We start from the raw sequence: 24,640 nt of genomic DNA, 5'->3' as shown, positions 1-24,640 counted from the left end.
TAAAGAATTTTACAGAATGATTGAAAACCAATTTCAAACAAAAATCAGTATTTTGAGATCTGATAATTGGACTGAGTACTTTAATAAAGTTTTGGATACCTTTTCAAACGAGAAAGGAATTTTACATCAATCCTCGTGTTCTGATACCCCTGAACAAAATGGAATAGCTGAACGTAAAAATAAACACTTGTTAGAAGTAGCATGGGTTATGATGTTTTACATGAATATTCCAAAATACTAATGGGGGGATGCCATACTAACTGTTTCATATCTAATCAACAGGATGCCTACAAAAATTTTGCAGTATACCACTCCTTTGGAGTGCTTGAAAAAGGTATATCTAGAATCTCGAATTAATTCTGAATTACCCTTGAAAATATTTGGTTGCACTGCATATGTACACATTCTAAAAAGGTCAAGATCTAAGTTAGACCCAAGAGCAGAAAAATGTGTTTTTGTAGGATATACTCCTAATTAAAAGGGTTACAAATGTTTTAATCCCCTTACAAAACGTTTTTACACAACTATGGATGTTTCCTTTATGGAAAATGTCCCATATTTTACCAAAAATTTACTTAAGGGGGAGAAATTAGTGGAACCAAATTTTTGGGAAATTGTTGAACCTTTGCCTAGTGTAATTCTTGATATCTCTCTTGAAAAAAAAAAAGGAAACTAAGTCTACTGAATCCGAATCTGAAATTGGTCTGTCAAAAGAAAAAATAATACGAATGAAAAAAAATAGAAACAATCTTGAGCCTGTGGTTTATTCAAGGAAAAAAGTCCCTGGAAAAAGTAAAGACCAGCCGATCATCCCAGCACATGGTCAACCGAAAGCCTTGGGCAATGGCTCTCTAAATGTCTCAGGTAACCCTCCTTCTATTCCTACTCATATACATGCTTCTTCTTCTTCTGTTACTGATCTAAGTTTACCATCACACTTTGGTCCAAGTCTAGAAATATCTGCACCCGAACCTGGTTTAGGATTAGCCCCAATTGTTCCTGCACAGGACCTTGACCTTGATCTCCCTATTGCTCTTAGAAAGGGAACCCGAGCCTGCACTAAACATCCCATTGCCCAATATATCTCCTATAGTAACCTTTCTGACAACTATAGAGCATTCCCTACAAATATTTCAAAACTTGTAGTACCTAGAAATATTCAAGAAGCACTAGATGAACCGAGTTGGAAATTGGCAGTGTTTGAGGAAATGAATGCCTTAAAAAAGAATGGCACTTGGGAGGTTGTAGATTTACCAAGGGAAAAAAAAGTTGTAGGGTGCAAATGAGTGTTTACAATAAAGAGTAAAGCAGATGGAAGTGTTGAGAGATACAAAGCCAGACTTGTGGCAAAGGGTTTTACTCAAACCTATGGGATAGACTACCAAGAGACTTTCGCCCCCGTAGCTAAAATAAACTCGATTAGAGTTTTGTTGTCCCTTACAGTAAATTCCAATTGGCCCTTACACCAATTGGATGTTAAAAATGCCTTTCTTAATGGAGACCTAGAGGAGGAAGTGTTCATGAGTCCTCCACCAGGTTTTGAAGAAAGTTTTGGAGTTAGGAAAGTGTGCAAATTGAAGAAGTCCTTATACGGACTTAAGCAGTCACCTAGAGCTTGGTTTGAGCGCTTTGGCAAAGTAATAAAACATTATGGATATACTCAAAGTCAAGTTGATCACACGATGTTCTACAAACATTCAAATGAAGGTAAAGTAGCCATCTTAATTGTGCATGTTGACGATATTGTGTTAACTGGGGATGATTGCAATGAACTAGAGAAGCTGAAGGGGAAACTTGCTGAGGAATTTGAGATTAAGGGTCTGGGGGCATTAAAATACTTTCTTGGGTTTGTTAGGTCCAAAGAAGGTATCTTTGTAAATCAACGGAAGTATGTTCTTGATCTTCTTGATGAGACAGGTATGTTAGGATGTAAGCCTGCTGAAACACCTAAAGAGCCGAATGTAAAACTACGGCCTACAAAAGCCAAGAATGTGAAGGACCGGGATCGTTATCAGAGGCTTGTTGGGAGATTGATTTACCTATCCCATACATGCCCTGACATAGCATTCTCAGTGAGTATGGTTAGTTAGTTTATGCATGCACCTGGACCATAGCATTTTGAAGTTGTTTACAGGATTCTAAGGTATCTAAAGGGGACACCAGGTAGAGGTCTTCTGTTCAAGTCACGAGGACACCTACAAATTGAAACCTACACCGATGCAGACTGGGTTGGAAGCATAGTGGATCAAAGGTCCACCTCTGGGTACTGTTCATTTGTAGGTGGCAACTTGATTACGTGGCAAAGTAAAAAACAGAACGTGGTTGCTAGAAGTAGTGGTAAGGCTTAGTTTAGAGCTGTAGCTCATGGTATTTGTGAGATTATGTGGATAAGAAGATTACTGGAAGAGTTAAAGATGACAGGTTCATCTCCTATGAAGTTGTATTGTGACAACAAGGCAGCAATTTCAGTAGCTCACAATCTGGTTCTCCATGACCGCACCAAACATGTGGAAGTGGACAAGCATTTCATTAAAGAGAAGATAGACAATGGATTAGTCTGTATGACCTATATCCCTACTGAGGAACAAGTGGTTGATGTCTTCACCAAAGGACTACACAAGAGGCAATTCGATTTTCTAGTTGGCAAGCTAGCTATGGAAGATATTTTTAAGCCAGCTTGAGGGGGAGTGTTGGAAAACCGAAACTGATATGGAAAGAAATAACTTTGTAAAGTTGTAAATTATTTATTAGTTGTCAATCTTTGTATTTTTAGAAAAGTAATTGTTAGGAGTTATTCTTTCCTTTTAATCAGTGATTTAGTTTCCTAATTTGAAGGATTTGTATATGCTGTAAACTCTATAAAAGAATAATCTCAATGAAAGAAAATTATTCCCGTGAAACCTTATTCTTCAACTCTTTATCTTAGCATAATTGCTCGAGTAAAAAAAGAGTGAAAAGATTTTCTGGTTGTTGAGTACAATATTTAGAAATGGTTTGATTGTTTTTTATGTTTTTTTTTTCCTTTTTTATTTTGCTTCAATTGTTTTCAAACATGCTAAAAGATTTTTCTTTTCAATTTATTATGAAGAAACATAGGAGCATGCGAATGCACATTTTTAAATGATGTAATGCTAGTCAATACCTGTGATGGAGCTAATTGAGGTCAATTGTGTGACTACAATCATACATTCTCGACAGATTCCTTGTAGAAAGTCAATCCAATACGCTATTTGACTTTTTTTTTATAAAAAAAATGTCATGCTGTTCAGTCCTGCAAAAGTATATGTGCTAGTATGGAAAGAGAAGGCTCCACTTGATTTTTGACATTTATGGGTGAGTAGTGGGCCAATTTCACCACTTTGCAAATACCACTATTCTATAGTGCACTGATGTTCTCTTTCTTCTTGTGAACGTCCCTAAACATCTGGTAACACCAGTGTACAGAACATGTGCATCATTTTGGTTGATCTTAAAATAGCAGGTGGGCATATGTGCAGTCATTTGGACTGGTTTCCTCCTATATGTATGTGACATGATGACCATCTCATATACAGAGTTGGGAAGTACCATTAGAGGGAAGGTGTTGTGGTAGTTCGCCTGTCTTGCTTTGATGTGGGTTGTATGGTGAGAAAGAAACACTAGGATTTTTGAGGACAAGGCAAGAACTTTGAAGGTCTTTGGGATATCATTCATTTCTTAGCCTCCTTTTGGGCCTCTTGTACTACAACTTTTAAGGCTATTCCCCTTAATATGATTCAACTTGATTGGATGTTGGTGTGTAGGTTCAAAGGTGTGGGCTATCACTTGATTGGATGTTTATATTTCCTTTCAATGAATTTTCTGTTTATGATAAAATAATAATAATAATAATAATAACTATATGAGTTATTTCATCCATGAAAATTTTGATTTATTTTCTAGATTTTTTGAAATGTTTGTATAACCATTAAAATTATTTTAGGTCAGAAAATCCTGATATGCCCTGAAAAATATTATTACATTTCAGTTTCGGAAAATGAAAGTATTGAATGGTTTGGAGACTCTGATGGCAAAATCCCAGGCATGTGGACCTAGAATGAAACAAACTCCAGTTTCATTGCTTAATGTGGGAGATTCTAGTTTTTGCATCTTAGAAATTTCATGATTTAAGCAAGTATATGAAATTATTCTGCTTGAGTTCAAGTTTTTCCAAAATTTTTCTGGATAGTGCATTGGGACGGATTTTAACTTCATGTTATGATTATTACCCCTGGTTGTAATATTTTCCCCTTTTTGTTCATCCTATATTTTCTTGCTCTAATAATGAGGTGGCTAGTTGCAATAAGTGCAGGTACAGCTTAAGCCATTAATGGACCAACTCAGCAGAGTAAAAGATTTGCCTGTTCCTGAATTTGGAAGTCTTCAAGCGTGGGAAGCACGAGCCAATGCTGCTGGACGTGCAGCTAATGGTGATTCTAATGCTAACGATTCCTCCAAATCTTCTCAAGGGCTAGGATTTGGTGGAACACCAATGCCTTTTGTTGGAGAGACAAAGGTAACTTTTTCCTCATACCTTTTCCCTTCTATGCGAGAAAATTGGAGTTTGTATGAGTAAAATTTCTTCTTCCTTTTCTTTAAACTGTTACTGATAGTTTGCAACTTAGATTTATATATTACTTAGTTTCATTTCATTTGCAACTTATTTTATGTCAGTGAGTAAATATTGTTCCTTGTAACTTGGCAGTTTGGAAGGGACATGCATTTATGTGTGTATAGTGGTTAAAGTAGTTCAAATACTTGAACTTCGTGCCAATGCCATTTGCACATGTCTATACATATATCTAAAAAATGTTATCTTAACATGCCAAAAGTTGGCTGGTACTTGCAACTACTTCTTTGCTGTGTTGAGCATGGAAGGGCCTTTAGGCAGGAGGGTTCTGTCATGATTTCATTCTTAGCCTAGGTTAAGCTTGTCATTCAACTGATGGATACCGTTTGTTAACTGTTCTCAAAAACAATGTTTTGTTTTTAAGAATAAAAGAACAGGAAAACATGTTTGGCAACCGGAAAATAAAAAAAGGCTTTTTGTTCTTAAAAACAGAAAACAGGGCATTATCTGAAAAAATATTTTAGTTGAAAGCATTACAAGTTTTAAATAGACTTTTGTTTTAGAAAATATCACAGAACAGTTTTTGAGAATATTTTGAACAGGCACTTTCCTTCTTAAATGTATTCCTCTTTTCAAAATTGTGAAACAGTAAACAAATGTTCTTTTAAAAGTTTTCAGCTTTGTTAACCATATGGTTTGTTATTCAGTGTCTTATTTTGAATGAAGTTTCCTTCATATGGATTTTGTTTTGTGACACATCATCATAGTGTTTTGAAGCCATTTAAGGTTTAAGAGAACTTCTCTCTAATACAAGTTGTTCTCACCACTGACCTTAGGATCTTGATGAAGGTCTGTTTTTGATAGTCTTGTGGTGGTAACTAGATGTCTAAGAGAACAGCTTTATATCTAAGAGATGATGATTTGCTATTAACATGTATTGCCTTAGATATTAATATTTTTATACTTTGCTTTGAAAATGTTTGAAGTGGTACAGAATGATGCTTCTGGTTAAAAGTTAATGTTCATTTTTTTATAATATTGGTAATTGAAAGAGGTATATTCTCCCAGGCAGTTGAGTGTGGCTTTGCTCTAGACATTGAGCTAATTTCTACCATCAAAATAGATGGTCTATGAACAATTTTTTGTTGCTTTTTGACAGGTCGAAGTTGCTTTTTCTGGTGTCGGAGTTAAGGAAGAGGATAGTAAATCTGAAATTGCAAACGCCAGTTTGAAAGTCTTGCCACCCTGGATGATCAAGGAAGGGATGAACCTTACAAAAGAGCAACGAGGAGAGATCAAGCAAGAGTCTAAAATGGGGAGCAGTTCAGCACCTCTAGGATCTTCAGATGACAAAAAATCAACCACTAACAAAGATGAAGAGAAAAATTTACAGGCATGTAAAATAGATTGCCTCTTACATTTCTTTCCCTGTGGATCTTATTTGAGATGTGGCCCTCCCTTTTCCTGTTACAGACAAGATTTCACTTAATTGCTACTTCATGAATGATTTTTAGGATGAGTATGTTAAAGCTTATTATGCTGCTATACTTAAGAGGCAACAAGAACAAGAAGAAGCTGCCAAGAAGCAACTGGAGCTGTCAAATGCACATATCTCCAATAGTGTTTTGGGTACATCTTCTAATCGTCAAGTTGGCATGAAGTCCAAACGGGATGAAGATGAGGGAGATGATGACTTTGAATGGGAAGAGGCTCCAACTGCTGGTATGCATCAATTAACATACTTCCAATTTCTCAACTCAAAATCTGAAAAAATTTGTTCAATCTTCCTAAGTAAGCAAATAATGCCTACCATGAAAAGCATCCATATAAATTGTAAGGTACTTCTCAAATGCACAATGTGGTAAATTTTAAGTAATTCATCAATCAATTATTATAGACGGCATAAAAAGAAATCGATTCATTATCTGTGGCATCTTCCCATACTGTGATTCGGAATCAGGTTCATTAAGCAACTCTTGAGTAAACTAATAATAAAATAAGAACTGTGTCATGTAACTTCATTCAAAAATAAAACTAGTCAACTGTAAAAAAGAAAATTTCTGGAGTTGGAGCTCTTAATTTCTATTTCCCACTGTCTCCTTGAAGTAGTTTTCTAGATTTAAATTGTCATTGTATTGCGCTTTTTTTTTTTTGTGGTTAACTGTGTTCCTGCCAAACATTACAGGCAATAAAAGTGAAAGTTTCAAGGTTAATGACTTGAATGTTCAAGCTGATGCTTCAGGAGATGATGAGGATGATATAGACTGGGAAGAGGGTTGAGTGGTAACATTTTCCCGCCTTTGGATAGGAATGAATATAGATCTTTAATGACCTTAACGTGGTGAGATTCATTATGCTATTTATCCTGGCAGGTTTTCTCCGGACCTTCTGTCAAGTTATGCTGGTGTATAAGTAGAAGAGCGCTCGAACCATTATAAAATGCCAATTTTTGTTTGTTTTGTTTACGTCTTTGATGACACAGAAATAGGTTTTTTCTGCGTATAAATACATATTGGAAACTTGAACCCAGGCCAACTAATTCCTACTCTCCAATTCTTAAGGCTTTTTTTATTTATTTATTTTTTTTGGGGGGGGGGCTCTTTTTATCAACTACTGTAATTCTTTTGTTATTGTCATTATAAGAGGGAGCCCTTGGGAGTCGGCCGGCAACGACTAAAGTTGATGTCGGTGCATTATAGTGTTGAATACAATGTACATGGCAGGTTTTGGTCAAAGGATGATATTATTTCAGTTTAAATCAACACCATTAGTCCTCATGACAAACACATTTAGATCAACTATGAAACTAAATGGGCCGTGTTTGATTTGTAAAACAATAAAAAGAGAAGGTTCCCATAGTGCTGACCTCCCTGGGATCGGTTTATGTCATAGTGCAGAACAGGATGCCTGTCTATGGTGATTCCCAAATGAGTAGATTCATGAATTTTTTACTTTGTTTAAATAAAATGCATGGAAAATAGTTAGTTTATAAAACAAATTATTTAATTTATTTAATTACAATAAGCTATATTAAATATAATATTTTTAAAAAAATAAGGAATGTTTAATAAATTATTAATTTATTGATTAATTAATATTTATTTATTTACAAATTTTCTTGATTTGAAGACTATTAATCACATGATAACGGTGTTGGTGATTATTTGTTCTTCGTTTTACAGTCGGATACACGGCATGTACACAAATACATCTATCTTAAAAACCTGCTCTCATGGCTAAAACAACTTATGGAAGATAACCCACAATGGTTTCCACGAAATTATCCAAATTCATGAATATGTTGAATTGAATCATATTAATATATACCCAAAATATGCCCTAAACAAAACAATTAAAAAAATCAATTTTAGTTATTTGTTTGAAAATTGCCTTTACCCTTTATGCTAATTCCAATAAAAATGATTAAATATAAGGTTTAACACAATTCAAAGCTGCCAAATGTCTCTAACTATTTGACTAGCACCTTTCAACCATTTATTGATGCTTGGTTAAGAAGCAAATAGATCTTATTACAATTCAAAGAACAAAAAAACACAGAGATGGTATGATAAATTATGTTTTCTTTGTAAATTACCTGTGCATGAAATAAGAATTACTTTTCCCAAAATGCTTTCCAATGACTTTTTTGGGTTCTCAATTTATCCATATTTCATGGGTAAAAAATGTTTACATAATCCCCTTTACTACTCTACCATAGAATTTCACCCTGACTGTTCCACCATGACGCATGCTCTCCATGCCTCTCTCCAACATTGTGATTACCTCATCTTTGGTCTCTCTTTACTCTTATGAAGTATTGAGTTTCAATTCTAGATTATTATTTATTTTTATGGATAATAAGTCATTCATGAAGAGAAGGAAATTCATTTAATTTGTTTTTCCATAACCATTGCCCGTTCTAATCTCCCAACGACCTGTGCTTAATCTACTTTGCCTATTTCATTATCAACCGTTAAGCTCGGTAATCAAGAAAATACCACATTAAATGGGGTGATAAAGTTTGACAATCCATCCAACAGAAGACCCGGACCCTTTCTACTCCCTCATTTTGCCACGAACTGGAAGCACTAGTAAAACTGGGGTTCAACCCCTTCATAAGCTAGCCTTTGCAATTATAAAAAAAGAAAACACATAAAATTTACAGAAAATTAAACTGATACAGACACGTCCCCAGCACATAATTAAATTAAGCAAATGATTATAAATTACAAACCCTTTGGGTGATAAAATAAGGATTCATATTGATCCCTATGTTGTTACGAAGATTCAAAAAGTCCAGGATCCATGTCAGACTTCGAACCATGCCAATACACTTACTCCCCGCTTATCATAGGTGATTGAAAAGGTACCCTCTTGATCTCCACAAATGTTGAAAACTCATTGTTTATTGGCTGTTTCCATGGCTCCCCATCCATCTGCATATATGCTTGCTTCCACTCTCCACCTCTGATTTCCAATCGGATTGCTGCAGCCTGAAAGATACCCATAAAACTTATTCAATGGAATTATAAAAGCATAGATTTCAGAATCCAACATCAGCATCAATAACACTATGATGGAAACACTTAAATCTTTGAACTATAAGAAGCTATACTTAACGCTGCTTGGATATTGTAATTTGATTCTTTAATGCCCTATTTGAATTCTGGACAGCACTTGGGAAAGAAAACAAAATAATATGGACTCAATTTCTCTTGTTTCGCTTACTGTAACAAATAAAAATAAATACAACAACAACAGCAGCAAAAGAATAATGAAACAAAAAGAGATATTCAAAACATTTTTAAATTCTTTATTATCTATATATTAATAAAAGAGAAATAACATTGAAAAATATGATGTAAAAAAATTAGTGAGTTTAAACAAATGATTTATTTTCTTTCACTTTTTCTTTCTTATTTTCTTCCCCTTCTACTTTCCCTCGTACTTTTTATAATAAAAATAAAGCCTAAAGGAAAAAACAATCTGCGTCAAAGCTGAACTGATAAGAAAGATATTAACATAAGGTCAAATTGATGACCCAACTTTACATTAGAACCCCCAAATTACATCAGATTCCCATGCATGTTTTGCATGCATACTATATTACACTTTTCAGAAAGTGAACATTCAGTGTGGCGGTATCATGCCTCACAACTACTCAGTCAGATGGCATGGAGGTTCCTTGCCATCAGGCAAGTTTCCCACATATGCAGCAAACTGTGCATTCAGTGCAACAATAGAAAAATGAGGGCCTACAGTTGGTCAACATTAGCAGCAAAAGTGCAGAAGTTTGTCAAGTTGTATGTAGCAATGGGCAACATCAATTATTAGTGGGTTCACACGACAAGCAACCATGGCTATGGGGAAGGCTTATCAGGGTCAAGGCCAACATGCATTGACAGCAGGGGCAAGCTTTGCAAATGACTAGTTCCATGGGTATGGCACCAAAGGCACAAGGCCATGGATGATTCCAACAGATGAAGCAAGTTTGGTATAGCCAGGCACATGGCAGGTGTTAATGACATGGACAAGAATTAAGATTAGTATGGACACCAAGACCAAGAAACCAAGGACTGCAAATGTTGGCTTTAATATAGGCATAGCAACCAAACATGTAACCAGAAAGTGATTTGGGCATGTGGCATTGAAAAAAATCGGAGGACCATAAGCACAAGGAACATGCAAAGGCAATAGAACCACTAATCGATCAGTTGGTCAGACTTCAGTGGGAATGGAAGGCCAAAACATGTAGTGCTACATGTGTAGCATGGCTGGAGTCAAGGAAGAACTCAGTTCAGAGGATACCAAGACAGTTAGTGCTGTCTAGTGGCAGTTATATAACTGCCACAACCTATATGAAGACACAGGCATAGGCCAAATGGTTGAGACAAACCTGGGCAGTGAGGTTGTAACTGCCAACGAATGCCCATGTAAAAGCATTCCCATAATAGCTTCAATCATTCATTCCCTAGTGGACAATTTGGATTTGAGTTGGCAAGGGCTAGTTTCCTCGAAACCTTTTTGTGAGAAAAATGATATTGGATTATTTGCCTGTAATCACTTGTGCATGCACTTGGTAGTGCAGTTGCTTCTTTTCTAGACAAATTTGTAGTGTTAGTAGGGCATACTTGGCACAACACAAGGCCAAAACTTGGAATAAGAATATTACCCTAGGACTTCTACCATGGATACAAGTTTCTTATGGTTATGAGATTGTAAAGGCATACCATCTGACAAACTGCTAAACAACATTCAACATTAAGACAATATTTGACAATCTAAACTGGTAGGAATTTGCAACCATTTCTAAACCTCACTCAATTAAAACCTACTTGCTTTACTTTTTCATGGATTTCAAAACTTGTTTGTTATTTCTTTGGCCTCGTTTGGGATAGTTTCCTGTTTTGGCATTAGTAGGAGGCTGAAGTTGAAGCCAAAGTCACAAATTTTAAAGGACATTATTGGTATTGTACAATTTTTATTAAATATGAACTTCTTGCATAAGCCAAAATAGATCTTTTATAAGAAGCCACAATTTCCTGGCTTCTATATTAAGCTATTCTAAGTCATAAGCTCTTTGAACAAGATTAATCAAACAAGCATGGAAGCTTTTATTGAGCTTAAAAAAGAGTTTTTAACTTCTCTGAAGTTGAACCAAACAAGACCTTCATATTACTCAAAAAATATCAATTTTAGAACATATGAGGTTGATGTTATAGTCATTACCTAGTTAAATTATGGAAGCTCCTAAAGCTAAAAGGTTATGGAGCCCCAGAAACTAAGAAACCATTTCCAAAAGTGTCATTAAGAGTTGTATAAATTATCCGTATCTTAGATTGTTTCAATTTTTATAATTTGGGTTTTCTTATGTGTCAAATCAGACCATTGCATATGGGAACATTGGAGTCCTTAGTCAAATTGGTTAAGTGGGGAGTAATCGATGTTATTTCAAGTTCAGTAGGTAGCCAATTTATTGGAATGGTTGCTATTCTATATGGTTTCTTAGTGTGTGTGTGTGTGTGTGTGTGTTTAGCTGAAGTCATGTTTTACAAGTTACAAACTGAACTGTTAATAAACTACTGAAAAAAGGGGGAAAGAAAGACAGAAAAAGACTTGTGATGAACAAAGTGACTTGTGAACAAGGGACCAAGCTTGAATGTAAAAAGATCAATGGGAAGAATACATCGGAATCTGAAGCTTAACATGATAACATTATAGGATAATAAGAGGTCAGGAGCCAAAAACTAGTCAAATAGGACAACTGTGGCATATAATATGCTAAACAGGGGGTGGGCATTGCAATTATCCCAGAACAATTGACTTAAATAAAACTTCATTTTGAAGTACTCTGGGGCTAGGACTATGTTAGATAGTGTACAGTTATTTAGGTTATTTACTTTTCCTTTTCCTTTTCTTTCCTTATTGTATTGTGGGTCCCACTAACATGTATATATATACCCAAGTCCAATGTGTATTCTTTACAGTTTTTCAATAACAATAATTAGGGATTCTCCCTTTTCTCTCTTTTCACAGACTCCTTTGAGTGGCGGGGTCCTGCCATTTGGCTCAGCAGGTCATCCAATCAATTAGGACAACTAACTGATTAAAAAGGTAAGCTTAGTGGGTAAACTCCACTGAGGCAAAATTAGAAAATCTAGCAGATGGCTTCATGTGGACGTTGACAGAAGCCATAGCCACAAGAAAACCTGACGGAACTGTGAGGATGTACTAGACCTAGAGAATGGAAGTTGGAGAGGATCATCCTTTGAAGCCTGTGGCTTCACCACCATCAGATTCATCAAAGAGAATAAAGTGGGGTGCAATCACATTTCAAGGAAGTTGAAGGCAAGACCAGCATGTTCTGCTATGTATGGAGATTTCTGTAGTGTAATTTTTTTCTTGCTTCTGGTAGTGTCTTGCCATGGGAGAAGGATTTTTCATCCTTCTTTATACTTAATTATTTCATGACACTGAAAATTTTGTTTCCCAAAAAGAGAGAAAAGAAAATTGATATATCCATCATTTTCTATAAAATATTTAAAATATTTTGAAGTATCTTTCGATATTGATATTTACATTATTATCTCCATAGGTGCCTTCATATTATATTATATTATATTTTATTTTATTTATTTAGTTGATACATGACATTGGCATATCAGTATTATTATAAATTTGAGGGGTACTTTTTCCCACTTGAGTGTCGGGGTACTTTATCCCATTGAGTGTGCCAGTATCTTTAATGTGTCAGAAATCACAAAACTGGCCACTTCATTATGAACAGAAAGCAAGGGAGAACCAAGACAACAGGGAGAAATGTAAAAAAAGTGAGGAAAGAGGGGGCTGCCATATTAAAATCAGTGTGTCCTGCAGTTCCTTCAAGTACTCCTTACTCTATGCTTTAAAAAAACAAATAAATAAAAGTATAAAACCCCTGAACAGAATTTTCATGTACTGCATCCTAAAAATGATGGGCAATTCTCAAACACCTCATAAAAATGCACAATGCTGAAACTTGAACCTTTTAAGTGAAGCTAAGACCAAACACTTGTCATACATGAATAATAAAAAATTTCAAAATAACTGCAATACCTGTGCAATGTGCTTGGCAGAGATGAGTTCCACCATTACAAATGAAGCATGCCATCCCTGCTTTAGGCCAAAAATTTCTAGAAGCCCATCATCGACATGAGCCTCAACAAAACCTTTCTGAAAAGTAAACAATCAAAATCAAGGAAACCAGCTTCAACTTGGAATTCAACATTCTCTCTCAAAAGTAAAAGATTAATCAGCTAAGCCATAAAAATTCCTAGCTGTGGAAATCCGGATAAGATTCAGATTGTGAGTCCAAATTTTATGGAGGATCGCATGATTCTAGGGAGTCCCGAAGCTAGGTTTCCATGTTTGTTAGCTAGTTTAAATAAAGAGATATGGATAATTTGTTATCCAATATCCCTAGTTCAGTTTTCAATTTGCTATATTAGTTAGGATTTATCTTTTATGTTTACCCTAAAATAAAGGAGTTAGTGGGCAGATTTGTTGCTATCATCTCCTATAAATCTGATGTAAGTTTCCGGAATCAAGGTGAGAGAAATCAGGGGATAGCCAGTGACAAGAGCCCCACCTCCGATGCCACATCTACCCAAGAAATGGTTGTTTCCAGCAACCATAGCAACTTCGAGAGCTCTGTTTAGCCCATCACAAGTCACAAATTAAATGGGCAGAACTTTTTAAATGGTCACAATTGGTCATGATGTTTGTGAGTGGAAAGGGTAAGGATGATTACCTCACTGGGGTTGTAACTGCTCCAACAACCGGAGATCCAAAGTTCAAAACATGGAGATCTGAGATAACATGGTAATATCATGGCTGATCAACACAATGGAGACTGAGATTGGTCAAAACTTCATGTTCTACTCCATTGCAAAAGAGATATAGGATGTTGCTAAAACAAAACATACTTTGACAATGAAAATTCCGCCAAACTCTTTGAGATAAAGAGCAATCTTCATGACTTGTAACAACATTCTCACCCGTCATTCGCAACAACTAGACATGTTTAAAGAACTCATGTGGAACCATCCCAATGATTGTATCAAATACAAGAAGATAGTTGAAAAGGAAAGAATTTTCAAATTCTTAGTTGGACTCAAGAAAAATCTTGATGAAGTACGGGAAAGAATTCTTGAATTTAAGCCATTGTCATCCATATGAGTGGTGTTCTTTGAGGTTAGAAGAAAAGAGAGCAGGCAGAAAATTATGATGGGAAATCAAAGCACTAGTGCTACACCTGAGACCTTGGCGCTTGTGTCCTGAGGGGTAAATCCCTCAAGCAATGATAATCGGACAAGGAAAGGAAGACCTTGGTGTGATCACTGTCGCAACCAAGACACACTAGGGATACATGCTGGAAGATTCATGAGAAACCTGCTGACTAGAAACCATCTAGACAACTTACAGAACAGGATAGTTGTGGCTTTCTGGCCACTGGGAATGAGCATCCAAACTTTGAAATGACCCTCTTCAGTAAAGAACAAATGGGCCTCCTTCAAAAGCTTCTCAGACAATCACAACCCTGTCTTGTGCCACCCGTGCTTGGAACTGGTCTCTTATGTTCACTACACATGTTCCCAAACATTTATGAGGAGAAGCCTTTCCCACTACTGCTTATCTCATCAACAGAATGCCATCTAGAGATCTTAACTTTCAAACTCCTTCACAAATTCTCACATAAACCTATCCTTAAATCATCTCTTCCTCACCCTTTAAAATTTTTAGATGTTCTGCCTTTTTACATATTCACCAACAATACTGCAACAAACTTGATGCAAAATTAACATTCTTCGAAAACACACCATTCTACCCCAAAACTCATTCAAGGGGAGAATTCAGCCACCACTAAGGAATATTAGTTTTGGTCACGCAAAGATGTTGCCCCACTGAACACACCACCTCCTCCACAAAAAATCCAACCCATACTCAGAATGTAGAGTTTGATTCTCATTCTGTCGTTCCCATTCCACATACAGATTCTAATTCTCATTCTCCCACAACTTAAAATCACAAAGAGTTATTCAAAGTGACAGGAAACTCGAAAGGAGAAAGAGCCTTCAACACTTGTGGAGCAGAACCAAGAGTCCCAGCTAAGCTAAGACAATCCTAATACCATTCCAGGTAACTCAATGCAAGGTAAAAACCTTAGTGATAATCTTGATATTCCCATTGCTTTGAAAAAAGTTATTAGGACATGTACTCGACACCCGATTTCCCATTTCATATCTTATGAAAAATTATCTCCAAGGTATCGTGCTTTTACCACTGATCTTTTCGAGAAAGAAATTCCAAAAAATATCTAGGAAGCTCTAGAAACACCTGAATTTCATGCCCTTAAGAAGAATGAAACGTGGGAACTCCCAGATCTACCTGAAGGAAAACAACTTATGGAATGCAAGTGGATTTTCAATGTCAAATAAAAGGCTGATGGAAGTGTAGATCACTACAAAGGAAGGCTAGTTGCTAAAGGATTTACTCAGACCTATGGAATCAACCAATCAACTAACAAGAGGCTTTTGCTCTAGTGGCAAAACTAAATACAGTATGTGTGCTACTATCCTTGACAACCAATTTAAATTGGCCTCTTCACTAGTTAGATGTCAAAAATGTTCTCCTTAATAAGGATTTGGAAATGAGGTTTATATGGAGTTTCCCTCAGTATTTGAAACAACAAGCAATGCCAACAAAGTCTGTAGGTTGCAGAAGTCTCTATATGGTCTCAAACAATCATCAAGAGCTTGGTATGAAAGATTCACAAGAGCGATTAAGAAGCATAGACACTCTCAAGGATAGTCAGATCACATTCTATTCACCAAGCACTCACATGATGGGAAAGTTGCTATTCTCATTGTGTATGTAGATGCCATTATCCTAACTAGGAGTTATGAGGAGGAGATGATCAAGTTAAAGGAGATCCTCGATAAGGAATTTGAGATTAAGGACCTTAAAGCAATTAGATATTGTCTTGGAAGGGAAGCGGCTAGATCACGAAAAGGCATCTATATTTCTTAAGGTAAGTATGATCTAGACTTATTTAAAGAGACCAGAATGCTAGGAAGTGAACCAACTAACACTCCCATGGCCTCTTCATGCAAAGTAGGCATGACAGAAGAAAGCTCTCTAGTTGATAAAGGAAGATATCAAAGAGTTGTTGAAAAACTTATATATTTATCTCATACTAAACCAAATATTGGTTTCTCAATAAGTGTTGTGAGTCAGTTCATGAACAATCTAATTGAAGAACATCTTGAAGCAGTATATCGAAATCTCAGATATTTAAAAATGATCCTAGGCAAAGGATTGTACTTTCGGAAAGGAACAAACAAAGGTATTGAAATTTTTTCAAATGCTAATTGGGCAGGTTCCATAATTGACCAGAATCCACCTTTGGTTATTGCACTTACGTCTAGGGAAATTTAGCAACTTAGCGCAACAAGAAATAGTCAGTCATTGCTAGAAGCAAGGCTGAGGTAGAGCTAGATATCTTAAGAAAGGCCATTCTAAGGGTTAGTTTAGCTGCTTTGATCAACAAGCTAGGGACTGATTGACATCCATGCACCAACTTGAGGGGGAGTGCAGAAATCCAAATGAGATTCACATCGTGAGTCCAAATTTTATAGAAGATCACATGATTTTTAGGAGTCCTGCGATAGGTTTCTGTGTTTGGTAGCTAGTTCAAATAAAGGGATAAGGATAATCTATTATCCAATACCTCTAGTTCAGTTTTGAATTTCCTATTGTAGTTTGGTTTATCTTTCATATTTATCCTTAAAATAAAGGAGTTAGCTGGCAGATTTGTTGCTATCATCTCCTATAAATCTAATGCAATTTTTCTAGAATCAAGGTGAGAGAAATCAGGGGGGTTTTTCCTCTTTTTCCTGCACTAGATCATATTAATCATGGATTTGTAAGTCACACAAAATGTGGGGTGCATATAAGCGTGTAATTGGTACATTAAAATCTTTAAAAAGCAAGAAACAAAAATAAAGAGTAAGGGAGGGTGGGAGCGGGGCGCGGTGGTGTGGTGGGAGAGAGAATCCATGCTTAAAACCATGAGAGAATCCATATTTAACTTTTAGTTCCAATTTCAATTAGCCATATACACTCGTTTGTACTGCTAATATGAGTGTATTTTTTTATTTTTTTTTATTTTTTATAGCTAAACCCATAGAAGATATATTAGAAAAAGGGAGCTTAAAAGGCAACCCGAACATACAAGGAGTATACAAGAGTCACCAAAAGACAAAAGACAAAAAGGCAAGCACTCACCAGCCCTCAACAAGAACCCAACCAATCAACAAAGTTAATTAAAGAAAAAGGTCCTACTTCTAAACAAGACTTAGCCCAAGAGAAGAGATTACAAACAAAAGAATTTTTCATTCTTTGAATCGACAAAACCTCAGTATCAAAAACTATCATGTTTCTTTCCTTCCAAAATAAACATTTATTTTGAGTGTATTTATTGCCACATTTGAAGTTCTGGTTTTCAAGCTCATCACCATTCCCTCTATTGAAGAAAAAAGAGAATCTAAAAAAGGAAAAATAAGGCTTTGTTTGGGAAGTGTTAATGAAAACATTTATGAAAAAATAATTTTTGAAAACAATTTTTTTAAAACCATACTCTAAAGTTTTATAGAACAAAATCTTGTTTGGGAACCTAAAATGTTCTTAACCTTTTCTTTTTTTTTATGTTTTAAAAATAAATTTTATATCTAGTTCTTTATTTTTAATCATACTCCATATTTGTATAATTATCTTTTAAAACAACACTAAGAAAACCAGTGAAAATAACTAAAAGATACTCTTTAAAAATACTTTCTTTTCTGTTTTTAAGAACAGAAAACTAGAATTTGTTTAACAACTGTTTTCGATAACAGTTTTCTGTTCTCCAGAACAAAAAATAAGGAAAATATATTTGACAACCAAAAATTATTTTTTGTTTTCTATTATTAAGAATAGAAAACAAAGTGTTTTTAGAAAACATTTTTTAATTGTTTTCACTTGTTTTTATTTGTTTTTTGAGGGTTATTTAAAAAAATAATTATACAAACATGTAGAATGATTAAAAATAAAGCACTAGACATAAAATTTATTCTTAAAACACATTTAAAAATATTAAAAACATGTTAAAAACATTTCAAGTTTTTAAACAAATTTTGGTTTTATAAAATATCAAAGAACAATTTTCAAAAACTGTTTTTAAGAATTGTTTTAAAAAATAGTTCACAAACAAGCCCCTATTTTCTCTTTTCTAATTTCCAAATGTGTTTTTATGTTTTTTTGTTCTTGAAAACAAAAAATTGTCTTGAAAAACAGATACACTTTCTATTTTTTGTTTTTAAAAATAGAAACTTCTATATAAAATGTAGAAACTCTTATACAAAAAGTATAGGTTTATCTTATGTCCTTAAAATTACTTGTAAAATTTTAAAATTTGAGGTAGTAAAAATTCTTTGACACCTCAATTTCTTAAATCCATTTATAAAAATCATTACATTTTCAAAATAAACCTAGTTCCTACATTTTCAAAAATAGAAAACAGGAAGTGTACCTAAATAGACACTAATATATTAATGAAAAATTTTCATTCATTTTAATATTCATGGTCAACATTCAGATACTTCAAATAACAATTCCCTAATATTCATTATAAAAATAAATATTTTTAAGTTCCAATCTTTCATGACTATCAATTGACAACTGACAACATGTAGGTAGAATTTTCACTACAGTTATTCTACTTTATACTTTCCCTTTTATTATCAAATTCTAACTTTAAGTACATTTTATATATCCTATATAATTTTTTTTTTTGAAATTTCAAATTTGATTTCCTTAGAAAGTATTAATGATAGAAAAATGTGCTTAAATCATTATTTTGTAGTATTGTTTATACTATTGTAACTTAAGATACATTTAAGATATGTACTAATAACACATCGTTGTACACAAAAATGTATTATTATTGTACCATATCATGCATGGTAAGATTTTTAACTACTAAGTGAATAAGGCTACTCCTCTACTTCGTTTGACTTTATTAAAAGAAATAGACCATAAATGCAAATCAATGGCCAACTATAGACACTGCATATAACAAACTACTCCCAATGATGCAAAAAATTTGTTGACTAGCCCAATGGGCCTTCATGACTTTAAAACACGTTTAAACAATTAAGAAGAACTCACTACATGTTTAGTGTCATGAACTTCTTCCCCTAACCAATCGAGATATCACATTCACCTCCCATATAGACACAATGTCCCCATTTAGTCCCACGAATCATGTAGCCACCCAAACAAACAAATAAACACTCCTTACAAGGCTAGACTCACACTAGGTTTAGGGATCGACTTTGATACTAGGTTTGGATTAAGGGTAAAAGAAAGTCTGGAGTGTGGCTCCCCTTTGCTTGTTTTGGTGCGGTGAGAGTGTAATGGAAGGAATGGCTTACTTCTAAATCCATCAGACTTACATCTTCAAGTGTCTCAGTTTGTAACTTCAAGATTGAAAAGCGATGAGGAGGATACTGCAGAAGAAGATGATGGTGAGATTGAAAGTGATGCTTCAGAATCACTGTCTTATGTTTCTGTGATTCATGATCAAACCTCTCATACTGTGGAAAAAAATTTGCTTATGTTGGGGATGATGAAGTGCAAAGTTGAAAGGATTGTTGTGGAGAAAAAGTCCTTTCAGGTAGAGTTTGAAGGATTGAATGGCGGAACTTGGGTATCAGTAACAGAAAGGAGCCGAGGTTTCGTAGTTTCAGTAGGATTTGGTATGGAGGAGCTGGATTGGTTGACGGAGCATTTGAAGAAAGCTGTGGAGTTGGAGGCTTCCAAGGGTTTTATACGAAAGATTAGGGGCAAGACTAAGACCCTCTTGATGGAGATATGTTTCAATAACAGAGGGCGGTTCATGAAAATCACAGAAATTGTTACAAAAAGGAAACCCTTATTTCTTGTCGTCCCCGAGGGCGTAAAAAGGAATGGGTGGGAAGATCTTAGGAAGGCGATCCTATCAGTGCAAGAGTATCCTGATCAAGTCGGAGGAGCTTCGAAGGAGAAGAATGGAGATATCCAGATGAATAAGGACATTTACAGAGGAGGACAGTCATATGCAGAAGTGGTGGCAGAGGCTAATTTTAGGACTGGAGGTATGCTGTCAGCTGGAAAATGGGCCAGAGCTGTAATATGTGAAAGCCAAGAAAAAGTCCAAGGCTGGACTCACGAAAGAAAAGCCATCGCGAGGATGATGGGTATGAAAGGAATGGTGTCCATAAATCTCATTTCCGCTTTCAAGGGGTGTTTCTTTGTGAGTTCAACAAGGAGAGCGGAACAGGTGCAAGAACAGGGAAGAATTTTAGTGAAAGGAAGGACTATTCTACTAAGGAAATGGTCGCCTAAGGAAAATATGGTGGTTCACGGAAAATTCAGGAGGGGCTGGTTAGTATTGAAAGGTCTCCCTTTCCACTTATGGGATGAAGTTCAACTGAATTTCATTTTGAAGAAATGGGAGAGGGTAACGAAGGTGGCAAAGGAAACTTTGAAGTTGGTAGACTTGACGAAGGCGAAGCTGTGGGTGGAGATGCTTCCAAATGTTGTGTTACCAGCGTTGCTTGAGGTGGAAGATGGGGTCTGGACCTATACAGTAGCAGTTTCAGTCACCAGAGAAGATGACGAAGTCGACGCTGTCACATCCGAGACAACCCGTAGCAGGAACGAGTGGGTGAAAGCGGGAGGTTGCGTCTCTCAGTCGTCAAAAGTTGCAGAAGGGCTATGAGGTAGAATTAGGGGCAATGAGTGCTACAGAAGGAGGCTTCTTCCCCGGGCACGTTATCGGCACTCAAGGACAAGTTTGGCAGACAAAGGGGAGAATGGAAGGGGAAGGAGCAGCCTGGGCCCAGTAGAGGAAAATTTTATTGGGCCCTCAGTGCCTGAGATCTCTTTTAAAGCCCACACGGAAAGGGCCCAAAGTGGGATGAGGATTCGTGGGCTTCAAGCTGGCCCAGAAGCTCCTCAAGCCCACCAGACTGCAGCGGCTTCGTCTCCTTCTCCCCAGCGAGTTGTTTCCCCTGCAAAGGCGATCGCGATGCTTTGTCAAGGCGATGAGAGGGCCGGCGTCGCGGCTATCTTTGGAGAGGAAGGTCGGGCCATTGAGTTAAAGGCCTTGTCTCTTCCCAACCCTAGCCCACTGTCAGACACCACCGTGGGCTGTAAGTTAATAGGCCCGTCAGGGTTGGGCCAAAACTTAGGAGGAACGAAGTCCTCTGCTATGGAAGTCTGGTCGCGAAGGGAAGAAAACGAAGCGAGAAAAGGGAAAGCTCCCGCGGTTCAGATGAGAGATTCTACGCAGGAGGAAGATACGACAATTTCAAAGAAGACGTGGTCCACCCTCTTCCCTCCAAGCGTTGATCGACGGCAGGGACATCGGAGTAGCTACGAGCCTCTTTTCCTACAGGGTTCATCGTCGTCAAGTGAAGTTCGCAACATGGAAGAGGAATTTGGGACGGGATTTCAGATGAAGAGAGGAATCAGAGAGAATCCTCTCTTTCGATCTCCACTGTTTGGTAATTTTTCGAGGGAAGATACCTCGGCGATCCGCGTAGAAGACAAAAAAGGGCTAACGGGACGAGTGGGGTTTGATCCTCGTGGCTCTTCAGACATGGTTTCACCTTCTAATTCAATAATCAGAGGTAAAGGACTCATCTTTGAGGGGATTTGCGAAATACCGGGAGCGAGAAACTTGGAGGTATGTCAGCCCTCTCCTTCTCAGCCACCCGAGTCTTCTTCTTTTCCTTCTTGTAGTCTGGATTCTCCCTTATCGAGTCCCTCTGGTCCACATCTCCCCAATTCAGTCCCTCTTTCTCAGTCTCCTACGGAAAATCAAGTTATCTCAAAAAAAATTTCTAAAAAAGGTGTTGTTGACTCTTTAAATTATGGTGACATCCTTGTCCGTGTTGAGGAGGAGAACCAGTGTGCTTTATCAAACCAGATGTCCGAGAGCTGTACCCATAGGGAGTCTAATGTCAGGTCGTATAAGGAGGATTCGGGTGATCTCCTTATTGATGGCCTGTCCCCCAGGAAAATGGCTAAAATGCGAGAGGTTTTATGCTCTCTGGACATTAAGGTGTATTCCAGGAGGAAGAACAGAGGCCCCACAGGTTATTGAGACCTGGTGGTTTTGGCTTGGAAGGTTAGGGCCTTTGTGTTTTTCCATGAAAATTATCAGCTGGAACGTTAGGGGTTTGGGTTCAAGGGATAAGCGTAGGATGGTTAAAGATTTCCTTAGGTCAGAGAATCCGGATGTTGTGATGATTCAGAAAACAAAAAAATGAGAAATGTGACAGAAGGTTTGTGGGCAGTGTCTGGACGGTCAGAAATAAGGACTGGGTTGCTCTTCTGGCATCTGGGGCATCAGGTGGGATTCAAAAAATCTGCGTAGTGAGGAGGTGGCATTAGGATCTTTCTCAGTCTCAATCAAGTTCGCTTTGGACGATTGTGGACCTCTTTGGATTTCCGTTGTTTATGGTCCAAACAGTCCCTCACTTAGGAAGGATTTTTGGGTGGAACTTTTCGACATATATGGACTAACTTATCCGTTATGGTGTGTGGGCGGTGATTTTAATGTCATAAGGAGAAGCTCAGAAAAATTGGGGAGTTCTAGTCTAACATCAAGCATGAGGGACTTTGATAGTTTTATTAGCTAACTTTGATGCCATTAAGCAGGTAGGGGGTCTCACTTCTGATTTGTTAAGTCAAAGAGCCTCAAGAAAAGGGGAGCTAGAGGAATTAATTTTGAGGGAGGAAATCCATTGGAGACAAAAAGCTAGGGTGAAATGGGTCAAGGAAGGGGATTGCAACTCTAAGTTTTATCATAAAGTGGCTAATGACAGGCGAAATAGGAAATATATCAAGGAGTTGGAGAATGAGAGGGGCTTAGTGCTGAAGAATGCCGAGAGTATCACAGAGGAGATCTTACTTTACTTTGAAAAGCTTTACACGAGCCGTACAGGAGAGTCTTGGGGTGTTGAAGGATTAGATTGGTCCCCTATTTCAGAAGAGAGCGCGTTAAGGTTGGACTCCCCTTTCATTGAAGAAGAGATTTCTAAGGCCATTTTTCAGATGGATAGGGACAAGGCTCCGGGGCCTGATGGCTTTACTATTGCAGTATTCCAAGATTGTTGGGATGTGATTAAGGAGGATTTGGTGAGAGTGTTCGCAGAATTTCATAGGAGTGGAATTATCAATCAAAGCACTAATGCCTCTTTCATTGTTCTATTACCCAAAAAGAGTTTGACAAAGAAAATATTAGACTTTAGACCCATTAGTTTTATCACTAGTCTCTACAAGATAATAGCCAAAGTGCTCTCAGGGCGTCTAAGAGGGGTTCTACATGAGACCATCCACTATACTCAAGGCGCTTTTGTTCAAGGGAGACAAATATTGGATGCGGTTCTTACAGCAAATGAGAGAGTGGACGAGAGAAGACGGTCGGGGGAGGAAGGCGTCGTATTCAAAATAGACTTTGAAAAGGTCTACGATCACGTGAAGTGGGATTTTTTGGATCATGTGTTAGAGAAGAAGGGGTTCAGTCCTAGATGGAGGAAATGGATGAGTGGATGTTTATCCTCGGTATCTTATGCAATCTTGGTGAATGGTAGCGCTAAAGGGTGGGTTAAGGCATCAAAAGGTTTAAGACAAGGCAACCCTTTATCCCCTTTTTTGTTTACTTTAATCGTAGATGTACTGAGTAGGATGCTTATGAGAGCTGAGGAAAGAAATATGTTGGAGGGTTTCAGGGTGGGCAGAAATAGAACTAGGGTGTCCCATTTGCCATTTGCTGATGATACCATCTTCTTTTCTAACACAAGGGAGGAAGAGCTGCAAACTCTCAAGAGTCTTTTGTTAGTGTTTGGGCACATTTCTGGGCTCAAGGTCAACCTTGACAAGAGTAGTATTTATGGCATCAATATTGATCAGGCTCATCTTTCAAGATTGGCTGAGATGCTTGATTGCAAGGCGTCCGGATGGCCTATACTCTATTTGGGTCTCCCTTTGGGTGGGAACCTTAAGGCGTGTGGCTTTTGGGATCCAGTGATTGAGAGAATCTCAAGTAGATTAGATGGGTGGCAAAAGGCCTACTTATCCTTAGGGGGGAGGATAACTCTTATCCAATCTTGCCTTACCCATTTGCCATGTTATTTCCTTTCCTTATTTAAGATTCCCGCGTCAGTGGCTGCAAAAATCGAGAGGTTGCAAAGGGATTTTTTTTTGTCAGGGATTAGGGAAGGCAAAAGAGATCATTTAGTGAGGTGGGATGTTGTGTGCAAACCGAAGGCAATAGGGGGTTTGGGTTTTGGGAATATTTCTTGAAGGAATCTCGCTCTTATAGGGAAATGGTTGTGGAAATATCCTAGAGAGGGTTTAGCTCTTTGGCATCAGGTCATTTTAAGCATTTATGGTTCACACTCCAATGGTTGGGATGCTAACACT

At 37.0% G+C, this 24,640-nt stretch overlaps 2 protein-coding genes across 4 annotated transcripts in view; one reads left to right on the top strand and one right to left on the bottom strand.

Moving 5' to 3' along the window:
- The window catches only part of LOC100263299 (uncharacterized), a 34,849-nt gene extending 27,499 nt beyond the window's left edge, over nucleotides 1–7,350 (top strand). For both annotated transcript variants that reach the window (XM_059740524.1, XM_003633148.4), the window contains 5 exons: nucleotides 4,331–4,534; nucleotides 5,748–5,981; nucleotides 6,103–6,310; nucleotides 6,774–6,871; nucleotides 6,961–7,350. In XM_059740524.1, the coding sequence (XP_059596507.1) occupies nucleotides 4,331–4,534; nucleotides 5,748–5,981; nucleotides 6,103–6,310; nucleotides 6,774–6,868 (741 nt within the window). In that variant the 3' untranslated portion in view covers nucleotides 6,869–6,871; nucleotides 6,961–7,350. The remainder of the gene's footprint in view (nucleotides 1–4,330; nucleotides 4,535–5,747; nucleotides 5,982–6,102; nucleotides 6,311–6,773; nucleotides 6,872–6,960) is intronic.
- A 1,327-nt stretch (nucleotides 7,351–8,677) lies between these two features.
- Nucleotides 8,678–24,640, bottom strand: part of LOC100241035 (diacylglycerol kinase 3) — a 55,882-nt gene continuing 39,919 nt past the window's right edge. The window contains exons 11-13 of one of the 2 annotated variants that reach the window (XM_059740498.1): nucleotides 13,184–13,300; nucleotides 9,209–9,264; nucleotides 8,968–9,081 (exon numbers count right to left, since the gene is read on the bottom strand). In XM_059740498.1, the coding sequence (XP_059596481.1) occupies nucleotides 9,244–9,264; nucleotides 13,184–13,300 (138 nt within the window). In that variant the 3' untranslated portion in view covers nucleotides 8,968–9,081; nucleotides 9,209–9,243. Of the gene's footprint in view, nucleotides 9,082–9,208; nucleotides 9,265–13,183; nucleotides 13,301–24,640 lie in introns of both variants that reach the window. The other variant, XM_002271948.5, reaches the window with a different exon arrangement.

The sequence above is a fragment of the Vitis vinifera genome, chromosome 11, assembly GCF_030704535.1.
Source record: "Vitis vinifera cultivar Pinot Noir 40024 chromosome 11, ASM3070453v1".
NCBI classification, from domain to species: domain Eukaryota; kingdom Viridiplantae; phylum Streptophyta; class Magnoliopsida; order Vitales; family Vitaceae; genus Vitis; species Vitis vinifera.
The sequence above is the reverse complement of the archived record's forward strand: the minus strand, read 5'-3'. Positions and strand labels throughout refer to the sequence as shown.